Source organism: Phocoena sinus, chromosome X, assembly GCF_008692025.1.
Source record: "Phocoena sinus isolate mPhoSin1 chromosome X, mPhoSin1.pri, whole genome shotgun sequence".
Classification (NCBI taxonomy): domain Eukaryota; kingdom Metazoa; phylum Chordata; class Mammalia; order Artiodactyla; family Phocoenidae; genus Phocoena; species Phocoena sinus.
This window is the reverse complement of record NC_045784.1, coordinates 129,504,793-129,526,019: the sequence shown is the minus strand read 5'-3', so window position 1 is coordinate 129,526,019 and position 21,227 is coordinate 129,504,793. Positions and strand designations below refer to the sequence as shown.

Genomic DNA, 21,227 nt, shown 5'->3' with positions numbered 1-21,227 from the left:
GACAATAGTGCAAGCTGGAGACCCTCACGGAGAAGGCACCCGCCAAGAAAAATGATTTGCTCTTGCCTGTGGGAGCCTGCCTCAATCCCAAGCCAGAGGGGGTCTCCCCTCCACCCCAGGTTGTTTCTCAAGTGAACCCCGCTGCCTGGGACGCAGAGGTCCCTGGCGGAGCTGCTATCGTCAGGCTACCTTTAGAAATGGGACCACGTGAGGCTGTAGGCCAGCCTCGAGGGCCACGATCAGAGAGCTTCTTAAACCCAGGGAGGATCCTCAAAAGTGTTTATAAATAAATTACCAAAATGGGAGGCCACTGGTCTGACTAAACTAACCATCGCTGATAGGAATTTGGGGTGAAGGAGGCCTTCTCCCCTAAGCTAGATGAGGGCAAGTAAAACATTCCAACATAGGTGAATGAGTGTGTCAGTCTTTTGATATCATTGAGGTGGCCACTCAATTCTTTGAGGAAAAAAAAAACTCCTTGTTTTATAAATCTAGTCTGTACAGGATCAGAGGTGTAGCTCCAGAAATAATCCAAATACCACCAATCCTTTACCACTCCTCAAACCTCCCCTACTTATCTTAAGAGGCTTGTAGGTATGGAGGGAAAACAATTTTTTTTTCTGGCCTTAAGGGGACAAAGTCATCCTAGAAGGAACTTGCCTTTTGCTCCTCAGGCCTTTGAGATACAAATGCTCTACCTGTTCTTCTCCAGGAACCCGTAGCTCTGCCATCTCTTGAAAATGCACATCTTGAGCAGGAGAAGCTAACACATTCACCTAATGAAGGACATCTTGGTTGCTTCCAGTTTTGGCCCATTCTGAATAAAGCTGCTATGAACATTTTGTGCTGGTTTTTCTGTGGACATAAAATTTCAAATCCTTTGAGTAAAATACCAAGGAGTGCGGTTGCTGGATTGTATGGTAAGAGTATGTTTAGTTTTGTAAGAAACTGCTAGACTGTCTTCCAAAGTGGCTGCACCATTTTGCATCCCCTCCAGCAACGAATGAGAGTTCCCGTAGCTCCACATCCTCGCCAGCATTTGGTGTTGTCAGTGGTCCAGATTTTGGCCATTCTCAGAGGTGTGTAGTGGTGTCTCATCGTTGTTTTAATTTGCAATTCCCTAATGTTGTGTTGATGATGTTAAACATCTTTTCATATGCTTATTTCCTCTCTGTATTTCTTCTTTGGTCAGGTATCTGTTCAGATATTTGGCCCCCTTTTTAAAAAAATTTTCTTTGAATTTTATTTTATTTATTTTTTTATACAGCAGGTTCTTATTAGTTATCCATTTTATACATATTAGTGCATATATGTCAATCCCAATCTCCCAATTCATCCCACCACCAGCCCCCCTCCGCCACTTTCACGCCTTGGTGTCCGTACATTTGTTCTCTACATCTGTGTCTCTATTTCTGCCCTGCAAACCAGTTCATCTGTACCATTTTTCTAGGTTCCACATATATGCGTTAATACACGATATTTGTTTTTCTCTTTCTGACTTACTTCACTCTGTATGGGTCTCTAGACCCATCCACGTCTCTACAAATGACCCAATTTTGTTCCTTTTTATGTCTGAGTAATACTCCATTGTATATATGTACCACATCATCTTTTTTTTTTTTTTTTTTTTTTTTTAAACCTACATGTTTTTTTTTTTTTTTTAAATTTATTTATTCATTTATTTATTTTTGGCTGTGTTGGGTCTTCGTTTCTGTGCGAGGGCTTTCTCTAGTTGTGGCAAGCGGGGGCCACTCTTCATCGCGGTGCGCGGGCCTCTCACTGTCGCGGCCTCTCTTGCTGCAGAGCACAGGCTCCATACGCGCAGAGCTCAGTATTTGTAGCTCACGGGCCCAGCTGCTCCGTGGCACGTGGGATCTTCCCAGACCAGGGCTTGAACCCATGTCCCCTGCATTGGCAGGCAGACTCTCAACCACTGCGCCACCAGGGAAGCCCTACCACATCATCTTTATCCATTCATCTGTCGATGGGCATTTAGGTTGCTTCCATGACCTGGCTATTGTAAATAGTGCTGCAATGAACACTGGGGTGCATGTGTCTTTTTGAATTATGGTTTTCTCTGGGTATATGCCCAGTAGTGGGATTGCTGGGTCATATGGTAGTTCTATTTTTAGTTTTCTAAGGAACCTCCATACTGTTCTCCATAGTGGCTGTATCAATTTACATATCCACCAACAGAGCAAGAGGGTTCCCTTTTCTCCACACCCTCTCCAGCATTTGTTGTTTGTAGATTTTCTGATGATGCCCATTCTGACTGGTGTGAGGTGATACCTCGTAGTTTTGATTTGCATTTCTCTAATAATTAGTGATGCTGGGCAGCTTTTCATGTGCTTCTTGGCCATCTGTATGTCTTCTTTGGAGAAATGTCTATTTAGGTCTTCTGCCCATTTTTGGATTGGGTTGTTTGTTTCTTTAATACTGAGCTGCATGAGCTGTTTATATATTTTGGAGATGAATCCTTTCTCCAGTGATTCATTTGCAAATATTTTTTCCCATTCTGAGGGTTGTCTTTTCGTCTTGTTTGTAGTTTCCTTTGCTTTGCAAAAGCTTTTAAGTTATATTAGGTCCCATTTTTTAATTTTTGTTTTTACTTCCATTACTCTAGGAGGGGGATCAAAAAAGGTCTTGCTGTGATTTATGTCATAGAGTGTTCTGCCCGTGTTTTCCTCTAAGAGTTTTATAGTGTCCGGTCTTAAATTTAGGTCTTTAATCCACTTTGAGTTTATTTTTGTTCATGGTGTTAGGGAGTGCTCTAATTTCATTCTTTTACATGTAGCTGTCCAGTTTTCCCAGCACCACTTATTGAAGAGGCTGTCTTTTCTCCATTGTATATCCTTGCCTCCTTTATCAAAGGTAAGGTGACCATATGTACGTCGGTTTACCTCTGGGCTTTCTATCCTGTTCCATTGATCTGTATTTCTGTTTTTGTGCCAGTACCATATTGTCTTGATTACTGTAGCTTTGTAGTATAGTCTGAAGTCAGGGAGTCTGATTCCCCCAGCTCCATTTTTTTCCCTCAAGACTGCTTTGGCTATTTGGGGTCTTTTGTGTCTCCATACAAATTTTAAGATATTTTGTTCTAGTTCTGTAAAAAAATGCCACTGGTAATTTGATAGAGATTGCATGAAATCTGTAGATTGCTTTGGGTAGTATAGTCATTTTCACAATATTGATTCTTCCAATCCAAGAACATGGTATATCTCTCCATCTGTTTGTGTCATCTTTGATTTCTTTCATCAGTGTCTTATAGTTTTCTGCATACAGGTCTTTTACCTCCTTAGGTAGGTTTATTCCTAGGTATTTTATTCTTTTTGTTGCAATGGTGAATGGGATTGTTTCCTTAATTTATCTTCCTGATCTTTTGTTGTTAGTGTATAGGAATGCAAGTGATTTCTGTGCATTAATTTTGTATCCTGCAACTTTACCAAATTCATTGATTAGCTCTAGTAGTTTTCTGGTGGCATCTTTAGGATTTTCTATTTATAGTATCATGTCATCTGCAAACCGTGACAGTTTTACTTCTTCTTTTCCAATTTGTATTCCTTTTAGTTCTTTTTCTTCTCTGATTGCTTTGGCCCATTTTTAAATTGGGTTGTTTGTGTTGTTACTGAGTTTTAGGAATTCCTTATATATTTTAGGTGCCAGTCCTATATCAGATATGTGTTTTGCAAAGATTTCCCCCCAAGCTGTGGCTTGTCTTCTCATTCTCTCTCGTTTTTTCTCATTCTCTTAACAGTGTTGTTTACAGAGCTAACATGTCACATTGTGATACAGTCCAATTTATCATTTCTTCTTTAATGGACCATGCTTTTCATATTGCATCCCCAAACTCATCACCAAGCCCAAGGTAAGACAGATTTTCTCCTATGTTTTCTTCTAGAAGTTTGGCGTTTTACATTTAGGTCTGTGATCCACTTTGCGTTCATTTTTCTGAACGAAAAATGGCATCCCCTGAAAGGATTTTGAAAAGCTCTGCATCCACCACCATCTAACACACACACATGTGTTTTTTGAAATTGACATCTACAGTATTTCAACGGATGTTTCAACAGTCGTGAAGGGTGTCATTTCCAGTGTATTGTAAATACTGATCTAAAACAAAAACCGTGAGATCACTTTTTACACTTCCACTTCCTGATTTTGATGCCACAGGCTCACTTTGGAAGTGGGTCCTTTTCCTCCTGCCTCCGCTTTCCATCTGCTGCCCCCCAGAGCAGTCTCCTTTGCTGTCCTTCTCCACGTGGGAAGCCTTTTGTTACTCATGCATCAGCGTACTTCTCCAAAACACCAATTACATTTCTTGTTAGGACCTGTGACCGCAGGGCAGTGGATTAGACGTGTGGATGCAAATAAGATGGGGCTTTGGTTTGTGTCAATTTGTCCAAGTGTCCATAAACAAATAGGACTTACCGCCAGCATGAGATGGGGTTCACTGTCGGTTCCATTCCTATTTTTTTTCTCTCTTTTAGATGTAAAATCTAGGAAACCCTGTTCACAGGTTTGAGCAGTCGGGAGTGGGGCCCATGCTTCCGAGTGCTGAGGCCCCTGGAGCCTTCTCGAAGGAACTGGGAGGGGTGGTTGGGAAAGGGAACCTGATGGGGCCTTCTCAGACCCGCCATTTTGAACAGAGGACATGTAGGAGCTGAGGTCTGGAGAGATGATTTTTAAAAACCTTTGCCTGCCCCGTAGACCCTCTTGAAGACTTTGTGTCAGCCCTGCGAAGATAGAGCCAGCAGGTTACTCCCGGGCCCTGAGATTCCATGGAGCCCCTGCAACAATGGCCTGTGTGGATGTGCTCTTGGTAACAGCCAGGACACCTGTCGCCCCCATCCTTGGTGGGACCTGGGCTCCCTGGGAGGGGCGCCAGGACCGAGATGGGGCTGGATGGGACAAATCCACTGATTGTTGGATGAAGGATTGGATTCATTCACCAAACACGTATTTCCTGAGTGATTCTCCTGGGCCAAGTTGACAGAGACACTCTCTGGGGGTGGATGCTTTGCTGAGGAAGACCAGCCAACGAAGGTGATTTTGCAGAGATGCATGCTTTTCAGACAGGGCAGGCGGGGTGACTACTGTATAGAATGTGTTGGAGGGGGACAGCTGAGGCCTCTTTGAGGAGGTGACATTTGAGTTGAGACCTGATGGAGTGAGGGAGCAAGCCAAACAGATACTTGAGTGAAGAGTGTTCCAGGCAGAGAGGCAGTGAGTGCAAAGGCCCTGGGGCGGGTGCATGTGTGGCGTGCTTGAGGACCAGTTAAGAAGCCAGTGTGGCTGGAGCTGCTTGAGCAAGGGGTGGGGGGGAGTGGGTGGAGAGGGGCCAAAGCAATGATGGGGAAGAGGGACCAATCACGCAGAGCTCTTAGGCCCCTGTAAGGACTCATGCTTTGGTTTGGAGTGACACGAAGAGCCGTGGGAGGGTTTGGAGCTCAGGGGTGACGTGATCTCAATAAAAGGAATGCTCTGGCTGCTGGGTGGGGAAGAAACTACCGGTTGGAGAGGTTAAGGGTGCAGGCAGAGGGCAGGGGGAGGCCAGCGAGGACGCTTTTGCTGTCCTCCAACTGAGTGCTGATGGGGGTTCAGGCCAAGGTGGCAGAAGCGGCAGTGGCAGGGCTGGGGCTAGGGAAGGAGGCTGTTTTAGGTCAAGTGGCCTGGATGCCCTGTCTGCAGAGAGGACATTAGAGCAGAGACCCGAAGGCACCCAGAGAGCCAGGTCAACATGTGGGTGAAAAGACTTCTGTGTGGAGGACACCGGTGGTGCAAAGGCCCTGGGGCCGGCCCAGTCAGGCCGCCGGGAGGAGCTGGAGCCGGCGGGAACCCGCACGAATGACAAAGGAGGGAGGCGGGGGCGGCCGGCGCCGGCCGATTGCCTTACAAGGCGCCCTGCAGTGCCGCGGCCGCGCTCGGCCACCGCGTGCTCGGTCGCCAGCGGGCGGCGGGGGCGCGCGCGGAGGGGGGCGGGGCCGCCGAGGCGCGGGCGGGGGGCTCGGCGCGGTGGCTACTGCGCTAGGCGACGCTGCGGCTTCGCCTCGGCTCCAGGTCCGCACCCGGCGCTCCGGGGCGCGGGCGCGCGCTGGCGGGGGCGTGCAGTGTCCCGGGCCACGGCAGGCCCCGCGCACACCTGTCACGCCCGGCGCGCCCCCGGCCGGCACGCGCGCGGCTCACGCAGCTCGGGACGCGGGAGGCCCGGGCTGCCGAGTCCCTCCCGCCGCGAGGCGCCGAGGGCTGGGCTGAGCCGGGCGGCCGCGTGGGTGGCCGTGGCGGGCGGCTGTGCGCGGGGGTCGCAGGTGCATCTAGGGCGGGTCGGTGGCCTGGGGGGCGCGTGCCTGTGGGCGCTGGGCCGTGGGTGGCAGGTCTAGGCTTGGGGGCGGCCGGGGGCGCCTCTGGGCGCTGCGGATGGGGGTGAGCCTGGAGGGGCCCGGGGGTGGGCACGGAGCCTTCTGGAAGGCGGCCAATCGCGGCTGACTAGGTAGTGTGGGGGCGGAGAGGGGGTCTCTGGGCGCTGATCGTCGTCGGGGTGCCAGGTCGCGGGGCGTCGGATCGTGGCCGTATCTGGGAGGGGGAGGAGTTTATTCGGCGGCCTCGCTGGAGGCGTCCACCTGGGAGTGCGGACCTGGACAGTGGGGGAGGGGCGAGATGTAACGGGCTGGGGGAGGGTGTGTGGGACCTGTGTTCCTGAGTGGGGCTGTGGCTGAGGGTGGCTGAGGCACTGCCGGATCTGGGCTTTGGGGGACGGGGCTGCCCCTCGCTCAGGGAGCTTCCCTCCACCTCTCCCTGCACCCCCAGACATGCTGCTGCTCAAGAAACAGACGGAGGACATCAGCAGCGTCTATGAGATCCGGGAGAAGCTCGGCTCGTGAGTGTGTGTGTGTGTGTGTGTGTGTGTGTGTGTGCGCGCGCGCGCGTGAGTGAGAGTGAATGTGTGTATCTGTGGGGGGATGGGTGGCATGGGACAGGGAGGGCTTCCCCATCTCCTTCGGCTAAGGGGGCCCTTCTCCCTCCCCGCCTCTGCTCTCGCGCCCCGCCCTCCTCCTCGCCTTTCCCCTCCCTTCCTGCCTCCCCCTCTGCCTCAGGGGCGCTTTCTCCGAGGTGGTGCTGGCCCAGGAGCGGGGCTCCTCACACCTTGTCGCCCTCAAGTGCATCCCCAAGAAGGCCCTTCGAGGCAAGGAGGCCCTGGTAGAGAACGAGATCGCGGTGCTCCGCAGGTGTGCGCCCCGCAGTGGCTGGGAGCCTCCTCCGTGTCCCCAGAAAGGCCTGGCCGGGGGCTCTGCCTTGCTGGACCGGCAGGGGCGGCCCGTGGTAGGGTAGGGGGCAGGGGCGGGAGGAAGAGAAGAGGGTGAAGGGCTTCCCTGGGGGTCCAGAGGGGGCCGTGGCGGCCCATAAGGGGCTTTTTCTTGCCGTTGCAGGGTCAGCCACCCCAACATCGTGGCTCTGGAGGACGTCCACGAGAGCCCTTCCCACCTCTATCTGGCCATGGAGCTGTGAGGAGGGCGGGGTCAGGCGGGGGTGGGCGGGGCCGGGGGGCCGGGTCAGCTGAGCCCCTGCCCCCCCAGGGTGACGGGGGGCGAGCTGTTCGATCGCATCATGGAGCGCGGCTCGTACACGGAGAAGGACGCCAGCCACCTGGTGGGCCAGGTCCTTGGTGCCGTCTCCTACCTGCACAGCCTGGGCATCGTGCACCGAGACCTCAAGGTGCCTCTGCCCTCCTGCCCGCCCACCCAGGCCTTGACCCACGTCCCTGTGCACCACGGGTCTGGGGGACTTGCGGGCGCCCAGCCCCGGGGACCACGCCACGGCTGACCCGGTGTTCTCTCTGACATCGGTGTGTCACAGCCTGAAAACCTCCTCTATGCCACGCCCTTCGAGGACTCCAAGATCATGGTCTCTGACTTTGGCCTCTCCAAAATCCAGGCTGGCAACATGCTAGGCACCGCCTGTGGGACCCCAGGCTATGTGGGTAAGTGAGGGGGGCGCCCCGAGGCTCGCCGGGGGCCGGGGTACCCAGTGGGAGCTGAGGTGCCAGGGGCAGGGCAGGCGGTGGGCCACTCCTGGGGTGTACTAGGCTGAGCCCGGCAGCACTGAAGGCGTGCTGTGCGTGTGCGCGGGCGTGCGTCTGTCTGTCTCTGGCCCCCAGCCCCGGAGCTCTTGGAGCAGAAACCCTACGGGAAGGCCGTAGATGTGTGGGCCCTGGGTGTCATCTCCTACATCCTGTGAGTGACCACTGGGAAGGCTCTTCTTCTGCCTGCCTGCCCCCTGCTGGGTTGGGGAGGTTTGGACAGCTGGGTGATTCATCTGTGGGTGCCAGGCTGTGTGGGTACCCCCCCTTCTATGATGAGAGCGACCCCGAACTCTTCAGCCAGATCCTGAGGGCCAGCTACGAGTTTGACTCTCCCTTTTGGGATGACATCTCAGAATCAGGTGAACTTGAGGCTGACCCCAAGCTCAGGGAGCGGGGAGGGCCGTGGGGCCGTGGGGATGGGGCGGGCTGACCTGGTTTCCCTGTCCCAGCCAAAGACTTCATCCGACACCTTCTGGAGCGAGATCCCCAGAAAAGGTTCACCTGCCAGCAGGCCTTACAGCATCTTTGGTGAGCGGGACCCCTGCTGAGCTGTCCTGGGACCAGAGGGTCCACACCCTCAGAGACCCCCAACCCTCACTGACCTTTGGCCTTGCCCTAGGATCTCCGGGGATACAGCCTTTGACAAGGACATCCTGGGCTCAGTTAGTGAGCAGATCCAGAAGAATTTTGCCCGGACCCACTGGAAGGTCAGTGTGGGGAGGGGCCTGGGGACCCGGCTCAAGGCTGCCCGCCCTGTCCGTCAGCCTCAGGAGGATGGTCTGGGCTGCCAGTGGTCTTTATGGTCCTCGAAGTCTTGGGACCAGGGCTGGGACACGGCCTGACACCCCTCTCTCCCTGCAGCGAGCGTTCAATGCTACCTCCTTCCTGCGCCACATCCGCAAGCTGGGGCAGACCCCGGAGGGGGTGGACGCCTCGGGACGGAGGATGATGAGCCACAGCCACCCGGGGCTCCGCACTGGCCAGCCCCCCAAGTGGTGACACCCAGGTGCGTGGGGGTGAGCCCTGCGCCCGCTGGGACCTGGCTCCTCGCTGAGCTCAGGGGGTGGCAGGCCCCATGTGGCCAAGAGCTCAGCAGGGTGGACCCCACAGAGTAGCGGGCTGAGGGCGGAGAGCACCGACAGAGGGGAGGAGCCGGGGTCCCCAAGAAGTGGATGAGACAGAGAGGTGGGGGGCAGGCTGTGCTGCTGGCGTGAGGGTTCTCGAGGGGCCCGGTGAGCACCTCTGCTGAGAGCCTGGGCTGGGAGCAGGGGGCGCAGGGCAGGCCAGGGGCGCCTCCTGACTGCCCCCTTCCCTGTGCTTCTCTCTTCTTCTCCACCCTAGGCTGAGCGCACGGACCCCCAGACTCCCTTCCAATGGACCCTTTCAGTCCCCCCCATCTCCCCCTCCCACCCCAGGGCACCTCTGCGGTAGAGCTTGAGCCCTGTGGGTGTGGTGCAGGGCACTGGGGTGGGCGCTGTTGGGGCGCGTCCACAGACTTCCCTCCCCTGTCGCTGCCACACCCAGTCTAGAGACCAAGAGGCCCAGGGGCTGTCCTTCCCGTGCTGTTCTGTGCTTTGCTGACTGTGGGTGGTCCTGCTTGTGTCGTGGCCCTCCAGCCTCCCTCCAGTCTTCCCCAAATCAATAAAGACAGACAGAGCAATGGGCAGTGGTGAGCTGGGGGGAGGGATGAGGGCTGGGAAGGAAACCAAGGAGGCAGGCCACCTCGCCCGTCACCACCCGAACTTCTGCTCCCCCCCGTCACAGCAGACAAGCTCCGGGTTGTCCAAGAACTTCCTGTCCCCACTCCCCGACGTGCCGGCAAGAGGCAGCCGAGCCGGCCAGCTCTGCCACCCTCGAGGTTGGCCTGCGTGTGGCTCTGGGGCCCTGGGCCGGGCTCAGGGGCGAGTGGAGCCCTGGGTGCTGTAGCCAGGAAGGCAACCAGAGTTCCGGGCTGTCTTCACCCCCCTCCCCGCCCCCACTCCGTCTCCCTTCCTTCCCCTGCTTCCCGTGGCCGTGGCCGGACAGAGCATTCCCAGAGCACGCCTTGCACCGAAAGGCTCTGCAGCCCGTCTCTGAGGCTGGAGGAGGGGCCCCTCGGCCAGGAGAGGGCGCTGCTGGGGCCTCAACTCCTGTGCTGGGTCGTGGCTTTGGCACCGCTGGTCTCCAGGCCCTGGGGAACCCGGGCTGGGTGGGTCGTGGCTTCCGGTGTGAAGAACGGTGGCTGGTCTTCTGGTCTGTGCAGCCCCTGCCCCTCACACCCCCATTGTGGATCGGGTAGGGCTCCAGAGCCCGGCCTTGCTGGGCGCCAGGCCTTTACTGACTCCGCTCGGCCTTTGTCCCGCGCCCATGAGGGGAAGGCTCCTAGGGCCTCTCCTTGGCCCCGGTCAGGGCAGAAGCAACACCCTCACGGTTCTGGCTGAGCTGGCCACCCCTTTGTCCCACCGTCACCCCTGCCCACTGGCCCCTGCCAGCCTGCATCGCAGAGCCTCTGCTGGAGAAGACACCTCTCCACGTCCACCTTTGGGACCTGAAGGGAGATGGCGAGGCCCAGAGCAGGGCTGGCCTGGGTCTCGGGGGTGGGGCTGGAGCAGGGGCCGGGCTTCCGCCGAGGAGGGTAGCCATGCACAAGTCCCTCTCCGGAGTTCTCCTCCCAGCATCCTCCCACCCCTTTCCGTGCACAGCCGCGCAGGCCCCTGAGCCCGAGGCAAGTCCCGAGGGGTAGGCAGCTTCCCCCTCTGTCCCCACGGCCAATTCTAGGCCATCCTTTGCTCTAGGCTTTGGTGTCACACAATGCGGTCCCACCACGCCAGCTCCCCTTTCTCTGTCCATAGCCCGGGGGACCTCAGGCTGCCATAACCTTGGCCCGGTCTCTACAGCTTGGCCTCTTCACCTCCAACGACCTGTCCTGCCTCCCCTTAGCCCCCCACGCAGGGCCTTGTCATCTCCTGTCCTGCCACCTCAGACGTCCCCTTCTCTGGCTCTCCTCCCCTCTTTTGGTTGTTCGCGTTGGCCTCCCAGCACACTCACGTTTTCTCGCTTTGCCATCAACATTGATTGGGCCTCTACTCTGTGCCAAGGCGCTGAGCCCACCAGCCAAGGTGCCCACTGTCACGCAGGAGCTCCTGCAGTGGAGGGAGTGGGCTTACTCAGGCGGTGGGAGTGATCCGCCGGGGGAAGGTAGCAGCTGGCTGCTCAGGGAGGCCTGATCAGGAGTGCCAGAGCCAGCCTTCCAGAAGGAACCAAACTCCTTCGGAGACAGCCAGCTCTTCCAGCCCAGGCTGCAGCCACATCCTCGCTGCGGAGTCAGAGTCCGGCCGCAGCTTCGGCCGCAGTGACACAGGGCGCAATTTGATCTTCCGCCAGCAGGAGGCGCCACAGTCACATTTTTCCACGTTCATCAGCCACCTGTTGATCCTTCAGCACCTGGGGCAGCTGCTCAAAACCATTTCTCCTCCACCCCACCCCCCCAAAATCCTGCCCCAGGGACGTCCTAGCCTGGGGGAGAGGCCTACCCTGCCCACCTGGGAGCAGGGAGACGGGGGACCCCCAGGTCGGGCAGCGGCGTCACCGTTCATCCCTCTGAGCCCTTCCCATCTGGGGGGGGGGCAGTTTGCAAGAAGAAAGCTTTGGGTGACTCAGGCCGTGGGAGCATTTCGGGCTCAGGGAAGAGCAGGTGCTCAGGTACTGAGGCTGCGCCGGAGGGACGGGTCAGACTGGAGCCCGGTGAGGTGAGAGCTGGGCCTTAGTCTTTGAGCTGCGATGAGCCGCTGGCAGGGTGGGGGCCTGAGAGCGCCCTTGTCTGGGCTGGGGAGGTGCTGAGCTGCTGTGAGTCTGGAGCGGGGGCCAGAGGACTGGCCTTCCCAGGTGTCAGGGACCAGACTGGATTTGAGGGGGGAGCCCCTGTGGGCGTCACGAGAAGCTGTCTCCCTCATTCTGGGCCACACAGGGTGGGTCACACGCTCTGTCCTGGAGCGAATCTGTGGGTGTCAGAAGGGTTAGCTCAGTGGTGAGTCTTTTTAAAAATGCTTTGGCTGCGCTGCCTGGCATGCGGGATCTAGTTCCCAGACCACGGATTGAAACCCTGCCCCCTTCAGTGGAAGCGCGGAGTCTTAACCACTGCACCGCCAGGGAAGTCCCAGTGGTGAGTGTTTATTGAGCACTTACTGTGTGCCAGGCACCCGTATCAACTCCAACCTCGACTATGAGGTAGCGACTCTCATCATCATCATCCCCACTTTGGATACTGGGAGGCGGGGGCATAGAGGCCGCATAACTGAGCCAAGGCCACGCAGCCTTGGGCTCTGCCTCCTGCCGGTCTCTGTGTAAGTGAGGAGGGCTCGCTGGGAACAGGAAGGTCATGTGGGGACTTGGGGAGAAGGCAGGGGAGCTCTTCTCCACCCTTCTCTTGCTGAGCGCAGCCTTGCAGGTGGTTTTGTTGCCTTTGACACTCCCTGTGCCTCTAGCTCATTGAGTCAATTCCCTGTGAAATGGGAACCTGGCTGATGGGGCGAACCCCTCTGGGATTCAGTGTGAGGGCCTGGGCTGACGGCAGGGGCACGTCTGGGGGCCATGTTGGAGGGCAAGGTGAGAGAGATGTGCTGACGGAGGGAGCTGAAGAGGGACTGGAAAGATGGACATTGGTCGTGGTGGACTGAGCAGGGGGACTGTGAGGGAGTCTGGGAGAGAAGCAGGCCTATTCAGGGCCCGTGGCAGCCATGTTCTCCGCCCAACCCCACCTCCACCCAGGCACCCCTGTCTCCATCCCTGTCTCTTCAGGTGGGCAAGACACGAAGTACGGAGTGTTTGGGAAAAAACCGAATAACCCGATTTGGTTGATTGAGGGTTGTTGGGACAAGTGGTTAGAGATTGCCCAGAAAGGTGAACTTTCTCAAGACGGCACTGGGGAGCCACTGGAGGGCTGTAGGGAGGATGGTGGCCAGATGAGATTTTTGCTTTAAGACAGTTTCCAAGTATTTTTCAACCCTATCTGGCCTCTCTTGATAAATACAAAAATCTCATCTCTTGATGCTGCCCCACCCAAGCCCGATAGAGATTTCAATAGTTCCCCTCATGCCAGGGAGCCCAGCCTGCCTCAAGTGATGTCCCGCATAGAGGCCCAGTTGTTTTTTCTCAGTTTATCCTTCTAGCTCTTTCAATTATTGCCTTATGTTGTGTTTTTTTTTTTTTTTTCTTCTGTACGCGGGCCTCTCACTGCTGTGGCCTCTCCCGTTGCGGAGCACAGGCTCCAGACGCGCAGGCTCAGCAGCCATGGCTCACGGGCCCAGCCGCTCCGTGGCATGTGGGATCTTCCCGGACCGGGGCACGAACCCGTGTCCCCTGCATCGGCAGGCGGACTCCCAACCGCTGCGCCACCAGGGAAGCCCCTGCCTTATGTATTTTTAAGTTAGGTTATTAAGTGCAGATGAGTTTAGGATTGCTACGTATTTCGTAAGTTGCACATTTGGTCAAAATGGAGCAACACGCATTAATACTAGTAATGCTTTTGCCTTATAGTCGACTTATACAGTGATAGTAGCATAGCAGCTATATCTTTCTTTTCGTGAATACTTGCCTGTCATATCCTGTTCAATTCCTTTTCTTTCAAACTTAAATTTTTTTACTGAGATATAATTCACACGCCATAAACCTCACCCTTTAAAATGTACAATTTATTGTTGTTTTGGTATACAAATGTCCCTGACTTACAATGGTTTGACTTACGACTTTTCGACTTTTACAACGCTGCAAAAGCAATACGCGTTCAGTGGAAACTGTGCTTCGGATTTTGGATTTTGATCCTTCTCCAGGTTAGTAATATGCGGTGCAGTCCTTGTGATGCTGGGCAGTGGCAGCCACCCGAAGCTCCCACTCAGCCACTTGATCACGAGGGTAAACAATGGATACACTTATGACCATTCTATACCCAGACAGCCATTCTGTTTTTCACTTTCGGTACAGTATTCAAGTACATGACATACTCAACACTTTATGATACAAGAGGCTTTGTGTTAGATGATTTTGTCAAACTGTAGGCTAATATGACTGTTCTGAGCATGCTGAAGGCTAAGCTCTGATGTTTGGTAAGTTAAGTGTATTACGTGCATTTCCGACTTAGGATGTTTTCAACTTATGATGGGTTTATTGGGATGTAACCCCATCAGAAGTTGAGGAAGATCTGTGTTTACAGTTTACGTGATCACGATCTCATTCCAGAATATTTTCATCACCCCAAGGGAAAACCCTGTACCCGTTAGCGGTAACTCCCCATCTGGCCCCCACCCCCCAGCCCCTGGCAACCACTAATCTACCTTCTGTCTCTGTGGACTTCCCTATTCTGCGATTTTATATAAATGGAATCACGACGTGTGGCTCTTTGTGTCTGGCTTATTTCATTAAGCATGTTTTCAAGGTTCATCCATGTTGTAGCATGTATCAGTACCTCATTCATTTGTATAGCTGAACAATGTTCCATTGTACGGATAGACCATGTTCTATCTATCCATGCATCCACTGATGGACATTTGGGTTGTTTCCACCTTTTGGCTGTTGTGAATAACGCTGCTATGATTATTTCTGTGCAAGTTTTTGTGTGGACATACGTTTTCAGTTGCATTATTTGATAGAATTCACCAGTGAAGACTTCTGGGTTTGGATTTTCTTTGTGGGAAGATTTTCAATTACTAATTCAACTTATTTGCTTGTTATATGTCTATTCAGATTTTCTTTCTTTTAAAGTCAATTGAGGTCATTTTTGTCTTTCCAGGAGTTTGCCCATTTCATCTGAATTGTCTAATTTGTTGGCATAAACTTGTTCAAAACATTGCCTTATAACCCTTAACATTTTTATAGGTCAGTAGCAATGCCCCTCTTTTCATTCTTTTTGAAAAAAAATTTATTTATTTATGGCTGCATTGGGTCTTTTTTGCTGTGCGCGGGCTTCCTCTAGTTGTGGCGAGAGGAGCCTACTCTTCGTTGCGGTGCGCGGGCTTCTCATTGCAGTGGCTTCTCTTGTCGTGGAGCACGGGCTCTAGGCACTCGGGCTCAGTAGTTGTGGCACGCGGGCTCAGTAGTTTGTGGCACGCGGGCTTCAGTAGTTGTGGCTTGCTGGATCTAGAGGGCAGGTTCAGTAGTTGTGGTGCACAGGCTTAGTTGCTCCGCAGCATGTGGGATCTTCCCGGCACAGGGCTCGAACCCGTGTCCCCTGCATTGGCAGGCGGATTCTTACCCACTGCGCCACCAGGGAAGTCCCCTCATTTCATTTCTGATCTTGGTAATCTTTTTTTTTTTTTTTGGCCGTGTTGTGCAGTTTGTGGAGTCTTAGTTCCCCTACCAGGGATTGAGCCCTGGCCCACGGCAGTGAAAGCACTGAGTCCTAACCACTGGACCGCCAGAGAAAAGAACAGGTAATCTTTTTTCTTGATCAGTCTAAGTAAGATCAACTTTGCTGGTCTTTTCAAAGAACCAACTTTTCACTCATCTTCTGTATTGTTTTCCTGTTTTCTATTTCATTCATTTCTGCACTAATCTTCCATCTGCTTGCTTTGCATTTAGTTTGCTTTTCTTTTTCTAGTTTATTAAGGTATATCACTTGGCCATTGATTTGAGACCTTTTCTTGTTGTTGTTGGTATAGGCATTTAAAGATAAATTTCTCTTGTAAACAATATATAGTTAGCTGAATCTTGCTTTTTTGAATCTCTGATTTTTGATTGGGGTGTTTAGACCCTGCATATTTAATGTAGTGATTGATATGGTTGGATTTACATTTGCCATTTTGCTATTGGTTTCTCTATATTGCCTGTCTTTTCGTTCCTCTCTTCCTCCTTGACTGCCTTCTCTTGTGTTAAATATTTTTTAGTGTACCATTTTATTTCTGCTGCTGATTTTTTAACTATATATTTTTGAATTACAGTTGCATTACAGGGACTCCCCCGGTGGTCTAGTGATAAAGAATCCTCCTTCCAATGCAGGGGACGTGGGTTCGATCTCTGGTCGGGGAGCTAAGATCCCACATGCTGCAGGGCAACTAAGCCCGCACACCACGCATGACTACTGAGCTCACACGCCTCAACGAGAGAGCCAACGTGCCGCAAACTACAGAGCCCACGCGCTCTGGAGCCCACGTGCCACAACTACAGAGCCCACGCGCCCTGGAGCCTATGCGCCACAACTAGAGAGAGGAAACCCACAGGCCACAACTAGAGAGAAGCCCGAGCAGACTGTGCGCTGTAACGAAAAAGATCTCGCATCCCTCAACAAAGATCCTGTGTGCAGCAACTAAGACCTGATGCAGCCCCAAAAATAAGGAAAATAAATAAATAAAATAAATATTAAAACCCCCCACAAAGAACAATTGCATTACAATATGGATCTTAACTAATCACAATCTACTTCATACTAGTACTCATTTAATTTTCGGTAAAATGTAGAGACTTTGCTCCAGTAGAGCTCCATTCCTTCCTTCCTCTTTTGTGCTATTAAGGTCATGTATATTACATCTATATATGTTATAATATAAACTCAACCGTACAGTGTTATAGCTATTGCTTTATACAATCTTATGTCTTCTAAAGAAGTTGAGAAGAAATAAGGAAAAATATATTAAGAGAGACACTTATATTAACCCAGATATTAATCATTTTTGCTGCTCTTCATTTCTTCTTGTGAATTCAAGTCACTAAATGGTGTCAGCCTGAAGGACTTCTTTTAGTATTTCTTGTAAAGAAGTATACTAGCAGTGACTTCTCCTAGTCTTTGTTTATCTGGAAATGTCTTTTTTAAACCTTCAGTTTTTTTAAAGGATAGTTTTGCTAGATATAGAATTTTTGATGGACAGTGTTTTTTTCTTTCAGCTCTTTGATTATGTCATTTCACTGTCTTTGGCCTTCATTGTTTCTGATGTGAATTTTATTGTGGTTTTCTTCTAAGTGGGTCATTTGTCTCCTATTGCTTTCAAAATTTTCTATCTTTGGCTTTCAACAATTTGACTGTGAAGTGTCTATGACTCACTCTCTTTGTTTTTATCCTATTCGGGGTTCATTGAACTTCTCGGACCTGATTAACGTTTCTCATAAAATTTTGGACATTTCTGTCATTGTTTCTTTAAATATTTATTCTGAGCCTTTCTGTCCTCTTCTTCAAAACCTCCCATTACACATATTTTAGAATGTTTGATGTTGTTCCACAGGTCTCTGAAGCGCAATCATTTTTCTCTCTTTTCTCCAGATTGGATAATTTATATTATTGATCTATTTTCAAGTTCAGTAATAATTTCTTATGACATCTGGAACTTACTCTTTAATACTTCTAGAGGACTTTCCTTTCAGTTATTGTACTCTTTAAATCCATTGTTTCCATTTAGTTATCGTTTCATAATTTCTGTATCCCTATTGAGAATCTCTATTTGTTGATTCTTTGTTGTCCTACTTTCCTTTAACTCTTTAAAAATATTTATTTATTTTCTTTATTTTTTGGCTGCACAGGGTCTTAGTTGCGGCATGTGGGATCTTTGTTGAGGCATGCAGGATCTTTCATTGTGGCATGGGCTCTGCACTGTGGCGTGCGGGCTTCTCTCTAGTTGTGGTGTGCCAGTTTTCTCTCCCTAGTTGTGGCGCATGGGCTCCAGGGCGTGTGGGCTGTGTAGTTTGCGGCACGCGGGCTCTCTTGTTGAGGCACACTAGCTCAGTAGTTGTGGCACGTGGGCTTAGTTGCCCCGCGGCATATGGGCTCTTAGTTCCCTGACCAGGGATCGAACCCGTGTCCCCTGCATTGGAAGGCAGATTCTTTACCACTGGACCACCAGGGAAGTCCCATTTTCCTTTAACTCTTTAAACATGGTTTCTGTTAGCACTTTGAACGTAATTATAATAAGTGCTTTGAAGTTTTCCTCTGTTAGTTCCAACATCTGGGAACACTCAGAGACAGTTTCTTTTCTTTCTTTCTTTTTTTAAAAAATATTTATTTATTTGGCTGCGCCGGGTCTTAGCTGTGGCATGCGGGATCTTTGTTGCTACGTGCAGGATCTTCTTTGCGGCATGCAGGATCTTTAGTTGCAGCGTGTGGGATCTAGTTCCCTGACCAGGGATTGAACCCGGGCCCCCTGTATTGGGAGCGTGGAGTCTTAGCCACTGGACCACCAAGGAAGTCCCCAGAGACAAACAGTTTCTATTGACTGTTTTCCCTAATGTGCGTCACACTTTGCTGTTTCTTTGCATGTCTTGTAATTATTTTTTGCTGAAAAGTGAACATTTTATTTTATTTTAAAAAAACCATTTCATAGTTTTAAAAAATTAATTAATGAATTAATTTATTTTTGTCTGCGTTGGGTCTTCGTTGCTGTGCTCGGGCTTTCTCTAGTTGTGGCGAGCGGGGCTACTCTTTGTTGTGGTGCGCGGGCTTCTCATTGCGGTGGCTTCTCTTGTTGCGGAGCACGGGCTCTAGGTGCGGAGGCTTCAGTAGTTGTGGCTCGTGGGCTCTAGAGCGCAGGCTCAGTAGGTGTGGCGCATGGGCTTAGTAGCTCCACGGCCTGTGGGATCTTCCCAAACCAGGGCTCCAACCCGTGTCCCCTGCGTTGGCAGGCGGATTCCTAACCACTGCGCCACCAGGGAAGTCCGAAAATTGAACATTTTAGATAATATTTTTCATCAACTCTGGATTCTGATATTCCCTTTCCCCCTAGAAGTAGTTGTTTTGGCGTGTGTGTGTGTGTGTGTGTGTGTGTGTGTGTGTTTTAACTTGTTTCTTTGTTGTGTGACTTTTCTGGGCTAAGTCTGTGAAATCTGTCCCCTCTCCGCCCCACAGTGTGCAGTCGGTGGTGTTTCTGCTGAGTTAAAAAAGAAATAGTCCAGTTTAAAATTTAAGCCTTGTTCTCTAGGGGCTGCCCCTGTATCTGCCTAGCTTAGAGGCCAGACAATGATTGGACAGAAACCGTGCTCAAACATCTCAAGCCACTAAGGCTTGTGTGCTCTGCTGATGGATCTGTGTGTGGGAAGGGGAGTTCTTTCAATCTTCAGGCTATTTTCAGGCCTTCCCGGGTTTTTTTCCACTGACCCTTTTGAGTCTTCTACATACATGTGCACAGCCTCAAGGTAGTCAGGAGAGTGTGGATGGCTTGGGACCTCTCCTTTCTCCAGCTAGGCAGGAATATGCTTGTCCCAATGAACCACTTTCACAACCTGTCTAGTAGAACCGAGCTGTTGGCCCTTCCCTGTTGTCTGCCCCTGAGAAGTTACTTCAGTTGACAATGCCCCCTGCAAACCTAGGCAGAGAAGCTGCTGGCCTTCATGAGCTGCCTTGTCCTGGGAGAACCTCCACGCAGTGTAGTATCTTCAAATCTCTCTGGCTCCGACCCATGTCCATCACCACATCTCATCTCACTCTCCCGCCTCTCTCTTTCCCTTATAAAGATGCATATGATGGCATTTAGGGCCCACCTGGAGAATCCAGGACTATTTCCCCATCTCAAGTATCCTCATTGTTTCTGACCTTGGAGACTTTCTCTTATTTTCCCACGAGCTCAGCCGTTCATTCAAAAATGTTTTTAGACTTCATCCTACGTTTTAGAGGTTCCGGACCAGGAGGGTTGCTCTGGACACGTGGTCCACATTGCTCACAAAGCCTCCACTGCCTTCTCACACTGTGCTTGTCTCCACCCACCCTCTAGCCTCCTGTCACTTCCTGCCGTGTCTCCATCACCGGGAATCACGTCTTTAGAGCGACCTCTCCGGCTAGTGTGCAGAAGGCACTGGAGGCGGCCAGAGCTGAGGCTGGGAGGCCGGAAGGAGCAGGTCACTGCAGGTGGCCCAGTGGCCTCTGCAGACTCTCCCTGCCCCCAACCGAGGCCTTTGGAGGCCAAATTCCACAGTGTCAGCCAGAGGGACACATGCTTGGATGTGCAGTTTTCCCGTGTCCCTCACCAGCTTGGGTCCTTCTGCAGCTCCATCTCCTCACACTGGGGCTTGGGTTGGACTCTGCGCTGAGTCTCAGGGCTCAGCTACCAACCCCCCATGGTCACTTCTGGGTCCCTGCATCGTTTGCTGCTTCACAGGGTCCTGGTCCTGAGCCATGGGGCACAGAGTAGGAGCTCAGTGAGTGAATGGGCGGCTCAGCCAGAGGTCGGGCCGACAGGCAGTGTGGATGCCAGATGGGAAGTGACGTGGGGGCGGGTGGTACGCGAGTGCCCCAGCAGCCCAGCACACCCCCTCCCCAGGTCTCCCTCCCTGCCTTCTCCTCCAAACTCTCCAAGGTGCTCAGGAAGCTGCTTCCCGCTGTTTAGAATCTCACAGAAACCATTTATTCAGGAACAATTAAGGAAAGCAGCCGTGGTGTGCATTCCCAAGGGTGAGATGGCCCTGCTGCGGGGACTGCTGGCCCTGGGCCGGGTCCGTAAGCGGGCTGGTGTGTGTGTGAGTGTTGACACATAGACACACGCACACACGCCGCCCGTGAGGGGTATGTACTGCAATGAATGACCGTGTGTGTGTGCAGCTCGGCCCCTTCCCCGCCCTCCAAACCCACCACGGCTGTGTGGGACCCACAGCAGCAAAATCCAGGCCTGCTTCTTCCCCTCCCCCACCGCAGCTCCTGCTTTGAGACCCCATCTCCTCTGGCGGCAGCTTGACCACCCTCAGTCACAAAGAGCCCCAGTGATCCTGTCAGGACATCTGGGGGAAGAGGAAGAAAAGCATCTTTTCAAATGTCAAGTGGATAAATAGTCAGGGCGCCAGATGTGCGGCCGGGAGCCGCCCAGCGGCTCCCAGGCCGGCGCCCTCCCCTCTAGCGCTGCCCAGCAAGGAGCCACCCAGAAAGGGGCTGTCCCTGCGGACGCTGGGTGGCCGCTGCGCCTCCAAGGCCATGTCCCCGGGGAGGCCCCCGGTCCCAGGAGGCCCAAGCCCTCTGCGGAGGAGTAGTGGGTGACTATGCTGGTGGCGGCGGTGCACCCCTCCCCATAAGTAGCCATTTGGGAAGAGGGATGGGACAGGGAGTGGGTCCCTGTGGCAGACCCGGAACGGGCCCACGGCCCTCCCAAAAGGGGAAGCCGCAGGGGGCTCGGCGCCGGGCCAGCTTGGCCGAGTGCAGCCACCTGGAATGGTCTCTGGGGATGGGAATCCCCAACCCCTCCCCCCGAAGGAAAAAGGAACAGTCGCAGAAGAG

The 21,227-nt window shown here is 52.7% G+C and overlaps 1 protein-coding gene across 6 annotated transcripts; it reads left to right on the top strand.

The window, feature by feature from the left end:
• The first annotated feature begins 3,751 nt into the window (after positions 1 to 3,751).
• PNCK (pregnancy up-regulated nonubiquitous CaM kinase) lies at positions 3,752 to 9,736 on the top strand. 6 transcript variants are annotated; one of them, XM_032619699.1, is made up of 13 exons: positions 4,769 to 4,819; positions 4,934 to 5,043; positions 6,805 to 6,874; positions 7,092 to 7,223; positions 7,425 to 7,499; positions 7,572 to 7,710; positions 7,852 to 7,975; positions 8,153 to 8,228; positions 8,324 to 8,436; positions 8,527 to 8,605; positions 8,697 to 8,784; positions 8,939 to 9,083; positions 9,419 to 9,719. In XM_032619699.1, exons 3-12 carry the CDS (start codon positions 6,807 to 6,809, stop codon positions 9,074 to 9,076), a joined length of 1,032 nt encoding a protein of 343 aa, XP_032475590.1. In that variant the 5' UTR covers positions 4,769 to 4,819; positions 4,934 to 5,043; positions 6,805 to 6,806; the 3' UTR covers positions 9,077 to 9,083; positions 9,419 to 9,719. The 6 variants fall into 6 exon arrangements, with proteins under 6 accessions (XP_032475592.1, XP_032475587.1, XP_032475590.1 ...); XM_032619701.1 differs by lacking the exons at positions 4,769 to 4,819; positions 4,934 to 5,043 and adding an exon at positions 3,752 to 3,865 and having other exon boundaries at positions 8,375 to 8,436; XM_032619696.1 differs by lacking the exons at positions 4,769 to 4,819; positions 4,934 to 5,043 and adding an exon at positions 3,754 to 3,865.
• The last annotated feature ends 11,491 nt before the right edge of the window (positions 9,737 to 21,227 follow it).